Raw genomic sequence first — 19,751 nt, forward strand, 5'->3', positions numbered from 1 at the left:
AAGTTAATTCTTCACTTTGATTGTAGGGGTTACTGAAGAACGTCAAACGTCAGGAAACGTCATCACCGCTGGATCTGTCATCGGGTGCAATACCAGCGAAGCGCGTGCGCATCAAGACTCCTTGTAGTGGCAGTCCGTGCAATACGAGCAGGGGAACTCCGCCCAGTTTACCGAAGAGGTCTGAAAGTGAGAGTCCGAAACTTAATGAAGATATTAGTGGTTGGACGGTGGACGACGTGACAAATTTCGTTAGTGGGATAGATATTTGCGCCGAATATGCCCAGGTAAGAATTTTTGTCTTTTGTTTGATATTCAAAAAAAAAGAAACCAAATCTTGGAAGCGCTTTTGTGCGCGGAAACACTAGCGCAACTAAATCCGCTCAATAATATGGTCAATTTAGTAGTATAGAGTATTTATTAGGTCATCCAGAGGTTCTCAGCTGATATACTACTCGTAAAATCATTAGTATACAGGTTGTTTCTAAATAAATATCGCAATGGAAACCTATAGATTTCTCATACAGGATGTCAAAAATTATTTTTTTTAGCCTATTGCCAATATCTCAGGATTTGAACTACAGAATTGAGCTTATACACTCTTTTAGAGAGAATTCGTTGGTCCTTTAAAAGTTGATGCCAAACTGCTAATTTTTCTTCACGTAAAAGGTGTCACTTCAGAAGGTGTCAATTTCTTCTTTGGTTTTGTTGGCTTCGGAGGCGTAGACGCTGAGAAGATGTATTTTGTCCTTGCCGATATCTAGAACAACTGAGTATTCTCTCATTGACGAATTGAATGTATCTTTTATATTCTGTGTAGATTTGTTACTAATTAGCAGGAATACACCAGCTGTGGCTCTTTTGTATTTCTCGCCTCTACAGTATTTGAGTATATGTGAGATCACCTTTCCCTCTGCGTTTAGCTTTGGCTAAATTTATTCTTAGGATAATTTCTGGAGAAAGGACAGGTGCGTGAATTTAACAATAACGCAACTGAAATCGTTTTCATATGTTTTCTACTTCGTTTTCTACGTAAAAAGGTACACTTTTTTCAAAATGTCATTTTATTAAGGTCGCAGTTACGCAACTTTTCCTGGACACATACGCTCCTGAATTAGATTCCTCTTTTGATATCTTTCATCAGCCAGGAATCACGTCACTGAGGAAATTTTTGCAACATTGTATAGTATACACTTTTAATCTGAAATCTACGAAGGCGTAGAAGGGCCACAGACGTTATTTTTCTTAAATTTCGACTTCAAACTCGGAATTTAGTTGCAATGTTGTCAAACTGACAAATTCTACTATTTTGGTTCGAAGAGTGTTTTTGCAATGTTGACAAATTAACAAATTCTACTAATTAAGATCAAAGAGTGTTTGCAATGTTGCCAAACTGACTAATTTTACTAATTTGGTTTGAAGAGTATATGCAATGTTATCAAACTGACAAATTCTACAATTTTGGTTTGAAGAGTGTTTCCAATCTGTCCAAACTGACAAGTTCAACTAATTTCTTTGAACAAACTCTCCTAATTTAGATCGAAGACTGTTTGCAATGTTGCCTAACTGACAAAATTTGGTAATTTGGTTCAAAAGTGTCCTTGCAATGTTATCAAACTAACAAATTCTACAATTTTGGTTCGAAGAGTGTTTGTAATGTAACCAAGCTGACAAGTCCGACTAATTTCTTTGAAGTGTGTTTGCAATGTTGCCAAAGTTAACAAATTTTACTAATTTGCTTTGAAGAATGTTTGCAGTGTTGCCAAACTGAAAAATTTTGTCTAATTTGGTTTGAAGAGCTTTTGCAATGTGACTATATAAATTCTGAGTTTGAAGTCGGAATTTAACTAAATTCCAAGTTTGAAGTCGGAATTTAACTAAATTCCGAGTACAAAGTCGAAATTTAACTAAATTCCGAGTTCAAAGTCGGAATTTAACTAAATTCCGAGTCTGAAGTCGGAATTGAACTAAATTCCGTGTACAAAGTCGAAATTTAACTAAATTCCGAGTTCAAAGTCGGAATTTAACTAAATTCTGAGTTCAAAGTCAGAATTTAACTAAATTCAGAGTTCGAAGTCGGAATTCACCTAAATTCCAAGGAATTTAAGAAAAAAAATCTTGTGGCCCTTCTACGCCTTCGTAGAAATCTATTTGTAAAAATCTACGCTGTTTGACATCAAAACGCCTTTTTTATGTTAATACCTCGACGGTATCGAAAAAAGCACGGTCGATTTTGGTACCGGTGGCGGTGGTACCGGACACTGAAAATACAGTAATTACGATCGAATCGAACACTTAATCGATAATCTCGGTAACCGGGCGGTATTTCGAACAATGTACCGACCGAGGGGCGACAAAAACGAGCGCATTATCTCGAAAACGGATCGGCTAACGTTTGACCGGAACGCCTTTGCGGTCGCGATATTCAATTGTTTCGGTCGCCGGTTCGCCTCCAGTAGACCATGACGGTTGCCCGATCGAAAACGATTATCGCTTTCTTCTGTTTTGGTAAAAAGGGAAGGAAGAAATTGTCAAAAACTCAACTGTCACATCTGTCAATTCAGTCTGTCATCTGTCAAAGAAAATCAATATTATTTTTTTGCTGTTTGACATTTATGCTTCGGAACGTCTCTAATAAGAATGTTGTAAATGCATTATTTATACAATTCAAATGGCGAGCACTCATTAACATAAAAAGTTGATACGTACACTAAATAATTTGCATTGTTAAGAAGCAGTAGGCAACTAGAAATCAAAATAAATACGAATACATTACTTAATAAAAAAAGTGGATTGGAATATAGTGTACGTTAATGGGTTTCGAGAAGCGATTAATCAAATCTGGGACAGGCCAAATCGGTCTGACCGATCTCGATTCTTGTGAATGCTCTCGCCTTTATTATATTGTCCGAATTAATTTAATAACATGGTTTCGCCGGTATTGTTCCTTTTTGGTGAATGTTGATTCTTCTTGCATGATCAATTTGAATTTTAATTTCATCAACTGTTATTCTAGTAGTAACGTCGGATATACCCAGCCAATAGACGCGATGAGATACGTCTTTTTTAAGATGACAATTTAATTTGTGTGATCAGTTTTTATTAAATACAGCGTGTCCTCTTTAAAATTACATCTAGAATGATGAGGTTAACTGTCAATACCGTCATTGATTGTTTTTTTTTTCTTTTTTTTTGCTCTGTTTAATGGCGTTACCAACTAGGGTATTCTGCCAGCTCGATACGAAAGAGGCTCAGATAGTCGGGCTTGTGCCCCTGAGCCCCAGATAGCTACTAAAAGTTCTAAAAAATCGCTTAAAGGCACGATCCGAGCAAAAGATGTAGTCCTTCCTCGTGGAAACTATAACCGTCACTGTCACATCCACGTGGTCTTCTCCTAGGTTTTCACCCTTTCCGCCTCCTGGAAGTGCACTGCACAAGACAATTCCCCGTAGACTTTTAGGAATCGACATTTCCACTTAGAGCTCCCACCATCTCCACTCGACCGGCTGCGGAGTTCGGTCGTCAACTTCAAATTTCTCTGAACACCGTTTCAAGAAACGAGAAGGCGAACTCCGTAACGATGTAGGAAATAGAAAACGCATAGAAATAGACAAGAAAGAAAATTTCTTTCTATTAACTGTTGGTACTCTCTAAGCTGTTTTCTATCACATTCGGCTGACACCGTCAACAGAAAACGGGAACTTATCGGTCCTAAAAACATTGACTAATTTCTAGTAATAAATCTAGGGCTTTTACTTGTTTCGTCGTCTTCAGGGTTAATGACAAGTATCAATGACAATAATTTGAATAATTCTACGTTTTTTACTTTCTTTTTCAGTAATTAATCATATATTTCAAAGTTTACATTCTAAAATAATCCGTTTTGTTGCCATTTTTGTTGTTGGTTTTATTTATTGTAGTTCTGTCTCTTCAGTTTCTTATTTTCTTGTAAGACCATTAATATTTTTCAGTTGCTTGTAAACATGCTACCAATTTTTATGCATTTTGTGAAGAAAGTAGGATGGGACTTTAGGATGTGTTGATGGAACCCATATAGCCATAACACAACCATTCCATCATGAACAGCTTACACCTCAAAAACAATAACTAATAGATGCATTAACACTTTAACTAAAAACTCAAAAACAAAGAAAGGGGGGTGCAAACACAATCAATTGGTCCCCAACACAACCTTATTGACACAATGTTGACACTGACTGGCATAAAGGTTAAACCAAACATTTGAATTTTAGAAGACGACGGAAAAGAAAGATTGACAAATACAAAATTTCATAGCCGCAAGAGAGATAAAATCATAGCAAGACCTCATTTGGTCTTTCTATTTTACACAACCCGAATAGCTACGTTGAGTGCCGATCTTCGCCAATTGAAACGTAGAGAGTACCATATATTACGATAGAGAAGGGTTTTCTATGATAGCAAAGAAATTTCCTTGCTATTCGTTAGAGAGTTCGCCTTGTGGTTTCTTAGCGACACAAAATGGCGCCCACGAAACAGACGTGCGATACGTTTCAAGTTGAAAACCGGACTGGTCATTGATTGTTGGTTTGGTTTTTTATATGAAGATGTCAATTGGCAGTTGGTCCCAGACCAAGTTTATCAGACAGACTGTTTGTGTTATGTTCAACTGTCAAATTACGTCACATCCGCTTGGCAGACTGACACATGACACTTAAGAAGTTTAAAAAAAAGTTTTATTACACCGCCCTCTGTACAAATGTCACTTTTAATGGCGGCGTTAGCGGTTTTCGTTTTGTACACAAACCTATGCAGATGCAGTAGAAAATATGTTTTTTTTAAATTTTTTCGTGTAGTTGATTAGAAGTTGTGAGTGAAAAATCAAAGAACGCTTTATTCCTGATCCAGATATGTATAGATATAGCTTTTTATACCCAATAAAGTCCAGCCAAAGCAAGTTTGGTTAGAACCCTTTGTCCTGGAAAGTACAACAAACTAATGTGAAAACTGCTCAATCAAAGAAAATTTGGAAATCCTTGAAGCTAGGTAAGCAAAACTGGTAAATGGGTTTTATATTATTACTAAGACCTTTCTTTTAAAATGTAAATGTGCCAATGGAACTTCTAAAAGCTGTCCTGTTTCTTCACAGTAAACCTTTGTTGCTCTCAAAATGCAGGCGGCCTCAAAATGTAACTCACATACCTATGTAAGAGGCAATAAGTTTACTGAATGAGAAAGCATATTGTACTTACCACTGAGTATTGTGTTGGAGTAAAATCATTCCAGTTCAAAGCTTTCAACCACTGTTGGGTTCGAGCAGGGTCTTTTGGAAAGTAAAAGACTGACACTTTTGGGTCTTTCACCAAATTGCTTTTACAATTATTTGGCAAACAACAAGTGGACGGCATATTGTAGAGGCAATAGAATTTAAGTTAAAAAACCAACAACAAATTATAGAACAATGAAGGAACAATAACAAGTGATAACACAATAAAATGAACACAAACTACACTTTCACTAGAACAATAAACATATAAACAACAATATAGAATAGCAAACAAAAATTACTTTGGCAAGTAATCCCAAGTCTTGACTTTAAACCTTAAAAATTAATTTAATCATCGAAAAACTCCTCCACAATACAAACAAATGCAAACTGTCAACCACTATTTCGGCCATATTGGAATTTTTGGCATGCACCTTCTTGGCTTTCTTGTACAGAGGGCGATGGACAGACTGATGTTGTGTTCAACTGTCAAATTACGTCACATCCGCTTGGCAGACTGACGCATGACACTTAAGAAGTCCCAAAAAAAAGTTTTTTTTTATCCTGGTCTAGCCAATGATTGTCTTTTCTTCCCATTGATTTCCGAGGAATATATTTTAAAATTTCTACACGTGTATAAGTAGGTTACGTGGGTTTTTTTCCCATACAAATTATGTACATCGTACATAAAACAAAGTAAGAGTTTTAATAATTTATTGAAAATATCAATATTAATGTAATCATTTTCTCACATTAAATGATCTATTATACCTTATTGTTATAGATAGAGGAATGACAAAAAAGCATCCGTCTTTCATTAGGTATATCCATAGAACAATTTTACGATTCATGGTCGATTATCAATTTATGTATCGGCAAAAAGTATATCAGATGTCCAGGAAAAGCCATCAGAGATTATTTTTATCAATTTTTACTAATGATGTTTTCAGTAAAGCTAGAGAACGTCACAAAAAAACATTTTCTGCCCTACATCATACAAATTTTATCGCAATAACTTTGATTTTGAGTTACAGGGTTTTTGAAATTTAGTGAGCATCATGATCTCGAAAACGGTTAAGGATGTCAAGTTGGCAGTGAAAGACTGGCTAACTCTTTTTACTAATTCCAACTTGGTAAATGTGATAACATGTAGACTTTGACGCCCTCTAACAGCCAAAGGGAAATCCTTGCAGAGTTGGTTATCTACCATTTTGATTTTTATAATTCATGACATTTTTTAAAGCTCAGCACTTAAAAAAAAAGTTTAACTTAAATGTGCAGTCAAAAGCACTCGTTTTTTTAGTGAAATTCTAAAAAATGATTTTTTGGAAAGTGCTCTTTGGAAGTTTTTTTATACGCACTTTTACGCCCCTCTAATTCGGTTCGTTTTACTACAGGATTGTTTGTTTTTGCGATTTTTACAAGTCTGTTGTCTTCCATTCTGTTTATTTCAGTATTTTCTTCTCTGTCTTACCCACCTTCCTATGTCTTGTATCTCGCTCCGTTGTCTAAGGTCTTCTGATTCTGTCATGTAGTATTTTTCAGTGTATACTTCTTATTATTTACATTTCAACCCTTCGCATCTTTTGTAATATGTTTTCGATATGTCTGGTCTTGTTTCGGCTGCACACGTTATGACAGGTCTGATTGTGGATTTATATACTCTTATTTTACTGCTTATGTTGAGGTATTTGTTTTTCCGTATGTCAAATTTAGTTTGAAAATATTGGAGAGAACGGAGATAAAATAAAAGAAATAAACACAAAGGAGAGGTTCTTTTTGGAATCAATGTCCTACTTCAAAAATGCAGAGATCAATGAATCATCGACTAACTTCATCGACTATGAAAACGGTCTTTGACAAGGAATGCTACTCAAAGCAGATGCAAATACCACGGTTCTAGTCTATACTAGTCTCAACGGGACAACAAGATATCAGAATTATAGAGAATATCTACTGGGGTCAGAGGGCCGAAGTTCGGAAGAAATCGCTAGGGATCTCTAGCGTGAAAATCCGAAGAGAAGCCGTCAGTCAGAATACTCAGATAAAATCTTTTTGGAAGCTTTTAGAAGACACAGAATATGGAGTGAAAGTCAACGGCGTCCTTCTGAGCTCATACGCAAATGATACATTGAGTTTCTGTGATAGCATGGAGTGTCCAGTTAATTAATAAAGTTAGTGCAGCTGAAGTGAAGCAGGGACTGAACATTAACGTCAACCAGACTAAATTAATGGTATTCACCCCAAAGGCACATCAACTTGACGTTGAGATTAAAGTACGTATAGAAGTGGCAAGAATGACGTTTGAAAGGATGACATCTCTATTCTGTAACAATGATCTCAATCTCAAGCTGCAACAACGTATGGTGAAGTGCTATATTTGGTCGGTTTTTTTCTATGGGATGGTGAGATGGAAGCTTGGACCTTAATGGCACCGGTATGCTTACCAACGTAGAAGTCTTGCAAAGAGCCAGAACATAACGACAGTTGCTAACAACAATAAATTGTTTAGATGGGCCACGTAAAGCGCACAGGAAAATACCATCTTCTACAACTTATTCAAAAAGGAAAAATAGAGGGAAAAAGAGGTGTTGGTGGGAGGCAGATGTTGTGACTGAGAAACATCAGGCACTGGACAGGGGTTCGTAAAGCTGGTGAGCTTTTCAGATTGGTAGAAGATACAAAAGCACTCTTCACAGTAATCGCCAACGTCCGGAGGACCGGGCAAGGCAAATGAAGAAAAAAAATAAAACATACGGCATCAAAGTTGTTGTGCCACATCTGTACTGAACTCTATGAGTTAGAAAGTACAAATGGCGTTCCCAAATCTATCACAAAGAACTAATTACAAATCTATCTCCAAGAACTTAGACCACTCGCTACGCTCGTGGGCCTAATTGTTCTTTTCGAGAATAAAATACGGTTTTAATCACTTGTGGTATAAAAAACTATAATAACACTGTACGTCTGGTTGCAATGAAATATCAAAGATTTCAGCTATAGGTATAAACTTGTCAATGGCGTACCAACTTGTAGTTTAATGTTGGCACAAACTGTTGTTATTTCTGACTTTAGTTTGATATTACGTTTCTAAACGTTTTGTTAAACTATTTATTAAATAAACTGCTAATATTGAGAGATAAAAATGGTAGTATTAACTATGACCTTTATGTCAGCTAATTAACATAAAACTTATTAAAACTCTCTCGGTTTCAGCTTGATTAAAACTAGGGCAGTCCGGCCAATTAAGACCTACTAAGCAGATTAAAATCTCCGCATGCTTAATTTTTCCAAACAATCTGTTCGACCTGAGCGGCTTACTGCATTAAACATTGTTATAAGAAATGGTACTGTGACCTTTATTTTTTTTTTCGACTTAATCGAGCTGTATTTCATAAACGTAACTAAATATCAACAGGTAGCATTCTAAGATAAGCGGGCTACCAGTCTTTTCTATATAAAACATAAAGGTCGAATCCATGTAATGGAATTGTTCTCACCGTTGACATTTTTCAAAGAATGAAAATTATAATTTACGAGCTGATATTATTATAATCGACGTACCAAACCACTCTAGATTGCGATCGTCACGTTACAAACTTGACGTTTAACGATTATTTATTGCAATACCATTTGCGGCTAGTTATTACGTTACGACACTATTAAATCTATAAAGGACAGAACATCCTGTAAGTTGTGTACAGAAAAAGGTGACAAAAACTTGACTTAGCGTAGAAGCCGTGAACCCAATCCCGTCTTGCGGTCACTTTTTCTAACATTCTGCGGTCAACTGCTGCTATCGAGCTTCGTGTGAACGCGGCGTCATTTTTCTATTCCACGGACATTTTCTATTAATTTGCTTTCGAATAGGTTTTCCCTTTTTTGTTTTTGATTTGCGCGAAACGGACGTTGAAGGTGTCTTTTTCTGTTTCGCGGTACGATGGTAAAAGTGCTATCGATCCATCATGGACTATGTTTTTTTACTGTACATTTTTCAGTTACTGACCACATCTTCAAAGTTTTTCTGCTTGCACACTAACTGCAAAGAGTAGGAAACTTTTATTAGCTATTCTTGATTTTATTTGCTCTTTTCAATGTGGTTTATTGATGATTATTTAACTTTAATATATGCGAAGTATTCAGAAAATCCGCAATGACTTAAAGAGATTTGTTTGTAAAACGCAAACATAAATTAATGAAGACATGTGTTTGATTTAAATTTGCCCAAACCGTCTTCCATGGATCTGAGTCATCATTTCCTTGCAACATCACATTTCTTGAACTCAGATCTTCACCGCAATCTCGTCCCGACTTGTCTTGATGATATTATTTTCCAAATCCAAATGAAGAACCATCAGTTATGTTGACCACAAGAACCCAATGATTGAAGTCATGCTCTTCAAACTTGATTTTAGCTTCATAGATTCCCCAAAGAGACAGTGATTTACCGCCGGCATTCTTCTATATAAACTTTCTTCCGGTAACTCTAATTCTGCAATGCTTCACAATGTCTGTCCTTCATATGGTGAAACAAGTGCAAAAGTCGACAACCATTTGACAATTTCTTCCGCAAACCTTGTCATTTACTATTAAGCTGGTGTTGTTCTGCTGAAGTCGAGCTATCTTAAGAACTGTGGGTGAAGCTTGATAGAAATTTTCGGTCAGATTTTGATAAACTGATGAACATTGGCTTAGTCTTTCTCTTCCCTGATTTACCACTCGTTCACCACCGCATTTTCAGTATTCCAAGAATCGTGTAGAGCGCTTTGTTTGGTAATTTTCATTGTTTTGCCTTCTCCTTTTCCACCGTTCCTGGTTATATTCTTCTGGGTTTAGGGCATTAAGGTTGAATATGCCCTTTCCCTTCACAGTTCCAGCATTCAAAAGAGCAAGAAAACGGCTTTGTTTGCTTACTAGGATTGTTTTGTCCCTACTGTACTAGACACTTGTGCATGTCTTTTTGGCAGTTGTCTTACCACCTTAAACTCCAAGGCGTAGGCAAGGGCATGTTTAGTCTTAAAGCTTGCTCAATGTCACGAACATGCATAGACTCAAAAGTGTCATTTGGGTACGCTAGAACAACACTGGAATCGACCTTTGTTCGGTTTTGACCTTAAACGAGCCTAATTCAGCTTCCCTTGTAGTCCCAAGGAACATAAATAATGTAAAGCCCTAAAAGCCTTCTTACAAACTCTTATGTCCTGGGATGCAGTTGGTAAGCTAGACAAACTAAACGGGCAATGCTTCATACTGCTGCAAAGTTTGCTCAATAGCTGAGCCTCGTACAACTTGCTCCAAATGTTTGTTTCCAAACCTCATTTCCAGATGTTCAACCAAATCCTCGTAATTCTTATAACTACTGCATTCAAGATCTGTAAAACCTCCAGGGTGTCCCTTGAAAGGAGGGAAGGGAATTATCAAGACAAAGGTGTGTAGAATGTGACAGGAACCCTCAATTGTCTGCAGCTTCTGTCACATTCTATCAACATTTCTCTTGAGCATTCCGTTGTCTGTTTTCAAGACCTAAGGCCCTGGGCTTCTTTTCTGAGTGTAGCGGTAGCCTCGAAAGGTTTTCTGTAAATTTCCCAGGAGGTTTTACCATCATAAACTGGAGGCTTAATATTTAAATCAGCATTTGAGCTAGCAAGTTTTGGTGGTTTCGGTAATTTTTCTTGCAGTTTGTCGACTTGCCTTTGTATGTTCTGAACAGCTTCTTACGACTATTCTGCCCGTAACAGTGGTATAGGTCATCTTTTCCTCTTGTTTTCCATTTCACCCTGCATTTCATTTATATCACACAATCTAACTGGTCTTTTTTTAAATTTTTGATTGGTACTTTTATGACCTCCAGCTACCGGATTGACTTGCCTGCATTTTCTTTAGTTATTGTTCTTGACTTAAATGGTTTGCTTTCATCTCCTTCATCTTACTGTCCTAAGTTGCCTTCATCTCTTCTAACTTGCAATTTTGATTAGCTTGCATCCACAATGCGGATGACAACCACTTTTAGACAGTCAAGATTAGGTTGGTCTATTCCATGTCTCATAGTTAGGAGAAGACTGAAAGAGAGAGACACAAAATGATCTACGACTATGTCGAATGATAATATAATTAGGTATTTAAAAACCCTGTAAAAAATAACAGAAAATTGAAAAATTGTTTTATTTTCAAAATATTTTCACTCAATTTTATTCGAAAAATTCTTACGGCACAAAATTCCTACCTAAATATGTTTTATTTTTAATTTTAAATTATGTAAGCTTAATTATTAAAACTATTATCTTTTAACACCTATTTAAATAGCGGGTTTTAATAGAAGTAGGTACTACAAGATTAACTGAAACGGAAAATAAACATCATCTGGTCGATAATGGGGTCCATTCTAACGGCTCCAAACCACTACACAAAATAAATAAATAAAATTAGTAGTGGAATCGAGTATAAATCTAATTAGTTAAGGTCGTCCGGGCCTAGTGAAGGCAACAGATCGTGTCCAATAAAATACGAATTGCATTTTGCACACATGTTGCGTAATCCCGTTCTGGTTTCAGTTTGATTTAATGACTTCTGCCTATTGAATTTACCATTTACGATGCCTGTTCATAAATATTTGGCCTTGACTGTAATGATGCAACTATGTGGTATTGTGATCACCTCGTTTTGTATACAATGTAATCTACCGTAATGATGGAACGGGAGAAAAGACTTGCGTGCAGGTTTTCTAAACGAATTTTTCGTAACATTTTCAGAAACTAAAATCCAACACTCCTTCCTATCTCTTTTTAACCTTGTAATCGTTTTTAATTGCCGTCTACGCATCGAAAGAACGACCCAATCAATTACTGTCGACAAAGACAAATATTTACGACTCCCATTTCCCTTATAGAGACCGATCTGGTTTTGTTACCAAAGTAGTACCGGTCGTACCACCTCTTGGCCTTTTGCCTGATAGCAAAGGTAAAAACGCTTTGGACGAACGAAAGGAGGAATGTCTAGTTTCCATTACTCTAGAGGAATGTACGTACGGGCAGTACCCCCATAATTACCTTACTATTGCATGAAGAATTGAAAAATTACATTCGCTACAATAATTTCGGATTGCTCTACTTTAGGAGACGCACGTATCATTTAATATGACCTAAGTATACCAGGTGGAGCATGAAAACAAGAATCACCAGCTGGGTCGGTGAAATATAAATTGAAGGTGAACGGTTTTTTTCATATTACTTGGTGTAGCAACGCAAAAGATGGATGGATCCGTTTACCGCACGTACAGTTAATTTAGGAGTAAATCGTGTTTTTGATCCAGTGCATTTAATTTTGGAGCGTAAAATTGCCACAATGTCATCCTCTGATTGCGCGGGCCAATTTCACGCGTGTACAACGATTAGAAGGCGGACAGGTTATGGTATCATAATTGCAATTTTTCAAAGATAATGATTTATTCTACTTGCAAAAATTACGTATACGATTATACTTGATATATTTAAAAAATTGCGTAGCGATTCAAATATGCTACCACAAATTCTGGAGGCTTAAATATGACGATATAACCCATAAACTTTTTTTCGGCTCAAAAGGGTTTTGTGGTGTGAAAAAATCAAATCTGCTCTCATTTCCCTTGTAAAATGTGTGTGCCACCTACGACACCTTGTATACATTTAAAACCAAATAACTTTTTTGAGTAACCCTGTATTTCAATTTTCAATTAGGATTTTCATTCTACAACGTTATTTACCTAAAAAAGGTATACGTGGTTAAGACTTCATGACGACCAGGTCGAAATTATTATTGAAAAAAAATTAACACAACACACTTACAGTAGTTTTGTCGAACTTTTTTTTCTGATGTATGTGATGTTCTATAAGATTTAGAGTCGGATAGGTCTAGGAAATCACAAAGACTGCAGATTTGGTTGGGATGATGATAAGCCTCAAAGCCGCAGTGCATTGTCACCCTGACAGCTACAAATCTACAAAAAATATCTAGATCCAGACATTCTGGGAGTTGGTAAAACATTTGAATGCCAACGTCGTTTCATGCAATAGAGAATGTTCGTGCTTTCACAGTTATTTACGTACTAAAGACCGAGAGAAGACAATTTTTCGGCCCATGATAGGGACACCATTTTACGTCCAAATAATCTCCCAAATGATCGAAAACTTTTGGTCGTAAAGTCATTGCTTCCGCCAGAAAGACGTAAGCAAACATTAGAGTCATTTGTGCGTAAAAGAAAATATTCTCTTATAAATGACATGTATAAAGATATTACACATTCGTTTATACAATATTTGTCAGGGTTAATAGAAGTGGTTTGTATAGGCACTATCATTCCTCCTTTATTTAAATTGCACTGAAATTGTATTGAGAGCATCATGGTGGTCCACATCAATAAAAGTACTATTCTGTCAGACTCTTGGACTGTAAGAAAAGAGCACTGGACAAGAACGACCTGTTTCTTATAAAAGATTGTGTATTTGGACCAGGTACCATTTGGTTATTGAACGTCTTGACAAATCAATCGATTTTCGTTCTTCTATGGCTAAGTCTGACAAAATGAATCCTGGAATGGAGACCCAGAGAAGACAGAAGAAGCAGAGGAAGACGCCATTGAAACGTGTGGCGGAAAACTAGATTAGCACCACGCAAAACAGAAAACATCTGGAGGAGGCGTACGTCCAGCAGTCATAGTGATGATGATGATGTGTTTCTGAATTTTTTCTTTTGGAAATTAGGACTTAGTTTTGCCACATTACACTGAAGATGCTTTGGAATGGCTGGACCATTGATATACTAGCAAATAAATTAGACAGAACAGTTTCAATATAGAATGACCATCGAGATACCCAGACTTGATGCCACAAGTTTTTTCTTTAAACAAAACTTGTACGGGAAAAAACAGTATTTAAGATTATTTTTCTTGAAATGAAAACCCGAACTTAAAATCACAACAGTGATGGTATAAACGGATATAAACTCCGTCGTTTACTAGCTTGAACCTATAAACTTTCCAACTTACTTCAGGCAGCTAGATATTGAGTAATTTCCAGCGTAAACTAAATGCAAAGCCGAGAGTAATTCTAAATTGAAAAGTTGAAGATAAGCGAGTCCCGGCACTTAAGCGGAACAAGATAAAACAACAATGCAAGAAAAGTTTTTCAGGTTTTATCTGTTTTGCTTTGGTGCGGTCCTGCAACCCCGACCAGTGACCAGCAGCCGTCGGGATATTATGCTATTAATCTGCGAATACCAGTTTCCTTCTGATGTTAAAAATGTCCCGCCTTCTGGCTACGGACCATAGATAGATAATAACAACTTAATAATAGTCGAGCTTACGCACATACCATTACGGCTGTTTGCATTTTGCTACCAGCGTTTGCCACGGGGGGCCTATAGATTCATGTTATTATCTGACAAGTTGCTCCAGTGTTTCGGTGTTGGACTTTCGTATTAGCTTCATTTGATTCTAGCATAAAGGGCGATTCAAATTATTCGCGTCAGTCATTTACAACCAAATATTTAATTCTATTGTTGTTATCGACAAGTGCCGGAAAGTGATATTTTCCCGCATATTCTTACTTTTTTGCCTACGCAAATTTTTTTTCTTCAAATCCGCTGAATGCGTAACAAAACTTATTTTTTTAACCGAAAGCCAAAAAATATTTTCCTTCTTTTAATAATAACGTGTTGATTAATAAAAACTTCTGTCAAAGTTAAAAAAACGTTTGTCTTTTATTTTCTATTTTCAAAGACACAAACACAAATACTCTATTTTTACACGTTAGAAACGTGATTTTATTCTGATGTTGCAAAGAAAAAGTGCTACTAAATGAAATAATTCTAACGCCTACTGTATGAACCTTATTTTTAAATTAACCATAAGTGCATACCACTTATTATAATGTTCTGAATAATAATTGGCTGTGCCCAGGTGTCACAAAAGGAATCAATTCAGGCTTTAATGTACGACCTCCACAAGGGCGTACCACGGTATGTAGGCGCAGAAATATTTTTCTTCCGCCAGTTTCCTTGTTGAATTTTATTCAAATCTGTGCTTTATAAATTATATTCGACGATAACTGTAAGCCCTAATCATGGCACCATTATCAAACTATCTCCTTCGTTCGTATAATTTAATGGCTCTTAATAACTACCTGGAATATCTAAAATAGAAAATCGCCAGTAACGGTAGGGAATTTACATAAAATTCCGCGATATGTAGAGCCTGCGATTGGCTTTGAGTTATGACAAACTAGATTGCCTATTAAATACGATTAAGCTTTAGAAATAAAAGAATGTTACGATTGAAGTACTTTAATTTTGTTTGCCTCCATGGACTGAAAGAGTAGCGTCTGTCAAAGTAACATCGTTAACGCCTGTTTCTCCCGTCATTCAATGTATCTGATTACACAGTATTTGCGTGGTACAGCTAAACCGTTATTATTATTTTTGTTTTCAATTAGTTATAGTATTAGTTCACATCTTTCAGCAGCACAACTTAAAATTATTTGAAATTTTACTAAGAAGTGTCCCAAAAAAAGTTTCATAACGGATTTAAATTCTAGGTGCATTTAACCTCATTCAAATCTATCTGTTAACATTTTTAATATTTGCAGTTTTATAAAAATGTTTGCGTCTCCTAAAAGAAGAAATTGGTTTACGTTTAGATACCTTTAGTGTCAGTTCTATATTGTACGAGCAGAAACTATCTGACAATTGTCAAAACCTATTTGTCAATGCCAGAAACTATCTCGCATTACCATATGGTATGTGGCATCAGTCAGCAGAAGGAAAAGTGGTAAAGGTGTCATTCTATGAGACCAAAAAAGGGTCGCCCTGTAAAACGTATATAAGTTGATAGTGATTCTACAGGGTGGTCCAGTTTTAAGTGTTAATATTTCACCAATCATAAGTTGACTTGCATTATGTAATTTTTCTGGAAAACGTTTCCTAAGGAAGATACAGTCCTCCAAATTTCAATTTAAAAAATCGTTTTATAGTGTAAAACTGAACATTCAAGACTTGTGAGAGTCCAAATTTGTACTGAATAGTCTAAAAACTTGCTGTTTACTACTAGGAATAGTCTGATAATTCGTTTTCTCAGACTGCCATCCTGGTCGAGTATCTGAAACTGGATTTCAAGAACTAAAAACAGTCCGGAAATCAAGACAATGATTGTATTGTGCATGAAACTCATTTTTTTACTACTAAACGTAATCTAAAAGTTGACTTTTAAGGCTAGAACTGACTTTACTAGGACTAAAGAGAGTCCAACAGTCTATTTTCAGGACTTTAGTTGGTGTACGCCTCAATTTTCTGGACTGGAACAAGCCTAGAAGTAAATTCATTTTTGGACTATTTCATTTCTAAAAATTAGTTCTCAACACTAATATCGTAGCATTTGGTACCAAAATTTTTTACTTTTATTACTGAAGAACCTTAACTTTTAGAAATAGTCTTTTTCAGTCTTAAAAAGCACTAAAAACAGTCTGAATTTCTTAGAGATGCTACAATTTATTGCACCTATGAGTGTAGAAGCCAATTTAATAGTGAAGAAGCTTGAAATGACATTTTCAAGACTATGGACAGTGTACAAACTGGCTTTTAGGCCTGATAAGTCATAAACTTTGTAAAGATAGTTTTGAAACTCGATTTGAGGCACTGAAAACAGCCTTAAAGCACTAAGAACAGACTAGATTTTTAAGAAATACTCGATTTAATAGTGACAAAGCTTGGAATGCCATTTTAAGTCTATGAAGAATGTAAAAATCGTTTTTTAAGTTTGCTATGTCAATAACTTGGTGAAGTCTTGAAACTCGATTTTCCAAGCTGAAAGCTTGAAGCACTAAAAATAGTCCAGAATTCTAAGAAAATTAAAAGCAAAGTAAAAAGGACTAAAAGTTAGTTTTCAAGACATCTTTCATGAATGTAATGTCAATATCCTGTATCTAAGACTATTTTTAAGACTAAAATATTGAAATTTGTCTTCAAATTATGAAAACTTACTTCAAATGCTTTACGCTTTTTAAGCTTCTGATGTCACTTTTCATTAGTTCAGAGTCAATTTTTGGTGTTCAAGTCAATTTTTAAGGTTTAAATGTTTGCATGAAAACTGGTTACAAACATAATTTTTAAGCTTCTGAAATCAATTTTTACCTTTTCTAAGTCAATTTTCAAAACTAACGTCTTTCAGATTGTCTGGAAACTATAAAAACTGGCTACAATAAACATTTTTAAGCTTTTTAAGTGAATTTTCCGTTTCCAAGACAATTTTTTTAAGTTGGGTTAGGTTAGTTTTGGGTCTTTGAACGTAATAACTGAATTATCTCGTAAACGAAGTTTCAAATCGGAATCCTATAAGAGAATTTCTTTTTCATCGTGAACAATGAAATTAAAAGAAACTGTAATTTTTGAAAAATATCTAGAGACGTAGAAAATAAGGCAAAAACATGAAAACCATCTTCCTGTATCTATACGCTACTGGAGAATTTTAGCAAAAGTCATTCATAATTAGTATTAATTTCTTCGGTCTGACCGTTCAGAAAAACCGATTTTTTAAACCGAAATTTGCTGCATTTTCTTTAGGAAGCATTGTTCAGGAAAATGACATAATGCATGTCAACTTATTTTTTGATTGGCTATGGATTGGTGAAATATTGACATTTAAAACTGGACCACCCTGTATATAGACCAAACGTAGAAATGGAAAACTATAAAAAGCTCTAAAAGTTTGATTTTTCTCTAGGTCCATTATAAACGTAACAATAAATCAAACCGTAAAATATGAAATATCGCAAAAACCAAAAAATCATATCTCCATACATACGTTCGTCTTTGTTATGCATTATGCACTTTTTCTTCCATTTAAGCAAATATGAATCTCTCAACGTCTTCAATCAATCAATCCAAAATTCAATAACTGGTGACTAAAACTAAACTATTACTAAAAATGGAGTAAAAAAATCGAAAAAACATGAATATGAACAAGTTCATCGAGATCCTTATTGTGGCCCTCCTTATGTTTGTCACAGTAAATTGTTGTCATACCTGAGTTGAGAGTTCTTGAACAAACATCTGGACAAAATTTAAATTTTTAATATAGTTCATCATCTCGGTGGTTGCCTAGAACTGACATTGATTGAAACTTCTTGAAAAATCACATTTTAAGATCTACAGATTCCGTTATCTTTTTTTTTATCAAAATGTATGTTCCAGATTTAGTAGCCTTTAGCAAAAAATAATTTGATTGCGTCTATGAATGAACAATAATCAGAATATTGTGTGTCGCTATTTATCAGTTAGCTTGCATTATTTGGTCCAAACTTTGATTGGTTCTAAGTTGCTCAATATGAGTTACGAATCTTCATAACTATTGTTACAAGCATGTATTTGCCTAACCCAAAAGATTACTGGTATGGTACTCCTTTAAACTCTATTCAAATAATCCTATTTTCCTTCCTAAAAGTCGATTAGCATAACAAACAATCATAATGAGCTTAGTAAAAAATCAACAAACCATGGTAGGTTGCCTTGGTATTTTCCAAGTGGGTAGAATAACCTTACGCGCCTGAAATTTACTTTGACCAGTTTTTGCTCTTTCCAATTAACCCTTCGCCGATTTGCGTCAAACCTTTTTCCAGTTTTAATATTAAGACACATGTAACTGGTCGTAGTTGTACCTCATCAAGTCTCGAGTAGGCAAGACAAGGTAGTAAATCCAATCAAACCCACGTTCGGCCTGGTACGATGGAATTCCAGCTCGCACTTGCTCTGGTTCGCGTCCGTGTAGTGACCCTGGGGGGGTCGAGGGGGGCTCAGAGGTCACCCGCCGGAAAGCCGCGCCCAAATGCTGTTCGACATGTGCCGGTCTCCCCCATTTGGGTACCAACCACACCTTGCGTTATAAATAATGAAATTGTGCGTTTATTGTTCATCGTCAACGTGTACGTGATAATTACTAATTTAGATACATTGTTTTTTTGTATCATATTACCGGACGTTTCCTTTACAAAATAATTGGAGAAAGTGCATGTTATTTTTCATAAATTGTCGTTTTTTTTTTGTCAAGGACAAACCTGATGGGAGAAGGGTGTTTGAATCTGGGGTGGGGCTATGCTATTAACTAGATTGACATGAAAATATTTGCAGAAAGATACACTTTGAACCTGATTTGTTTATCTAATTTGCAATTTGAAACTGTAACAGGTACAAGGCGACTGAATTTAGTAGGACGCCAAATCACAAGGTTTGTAATTTGAATATTCTTCTTATGTGACTTTCGCCAATTATGTAACTTCTACGTGGTGTGATTTTATATCCAACACTGTACCGGTCAATCAATTGAAAGAAAATGATGGCTGTATTTAGAAAACTAACAATGAGACAGGCTGAAAACAAAAATTGTATTAAACAATATGTATAGTCATATACAGAGTGTTGCACTTACGTAATTTTAACGGTGCATTCTACATCAAAAAATAATTATATTTTTCTATTCAACTATAGTTGA

The 19,751-nt window shown here is 35.7% G+C and overlaps 1 protein-coding gene across 3 annotated transcripts in view; it reads left to right on the plus strand.

Annotated features, from left to right (window-relative positions):
• The window catches only part of Samuel (SAM-motif ubiquitously expressed punctatedly localized protein), a 118,482-nt gene that overhangs the window by 86,602 nt on the left and 12,129 nt on the right, over positions 1 to 19,751 (plus strand). For all 3 annotated transcript variants that reach the window (XM_081979527.1, XM_081979534.1, XM_081979541.1), the window contains one exon: positions 27 to 284. In XM_081979527.1, the coding sequence (XP_081835653.1) occupies positions 27 to 284 (258 nt within the window). The remainder of the gene's footprint in view (positions 1 to 26; positions 285 to 19,751) is intronic.

The sequence above is a fragment of the Ips typographus genome, linkage group LG1, assembly GCF_016097725.1.
Source record: "Ips typographus isolate SLU linkage group LG1, UJ_Ityp_2.0, whole genome shotgun sequence".
Classification (NCBI taxonomy): Eukaryota; Metazoa; Arthropoda; class Insecta; order Coleoptera; family Curculionidae; genus Ips; species Ips typographus.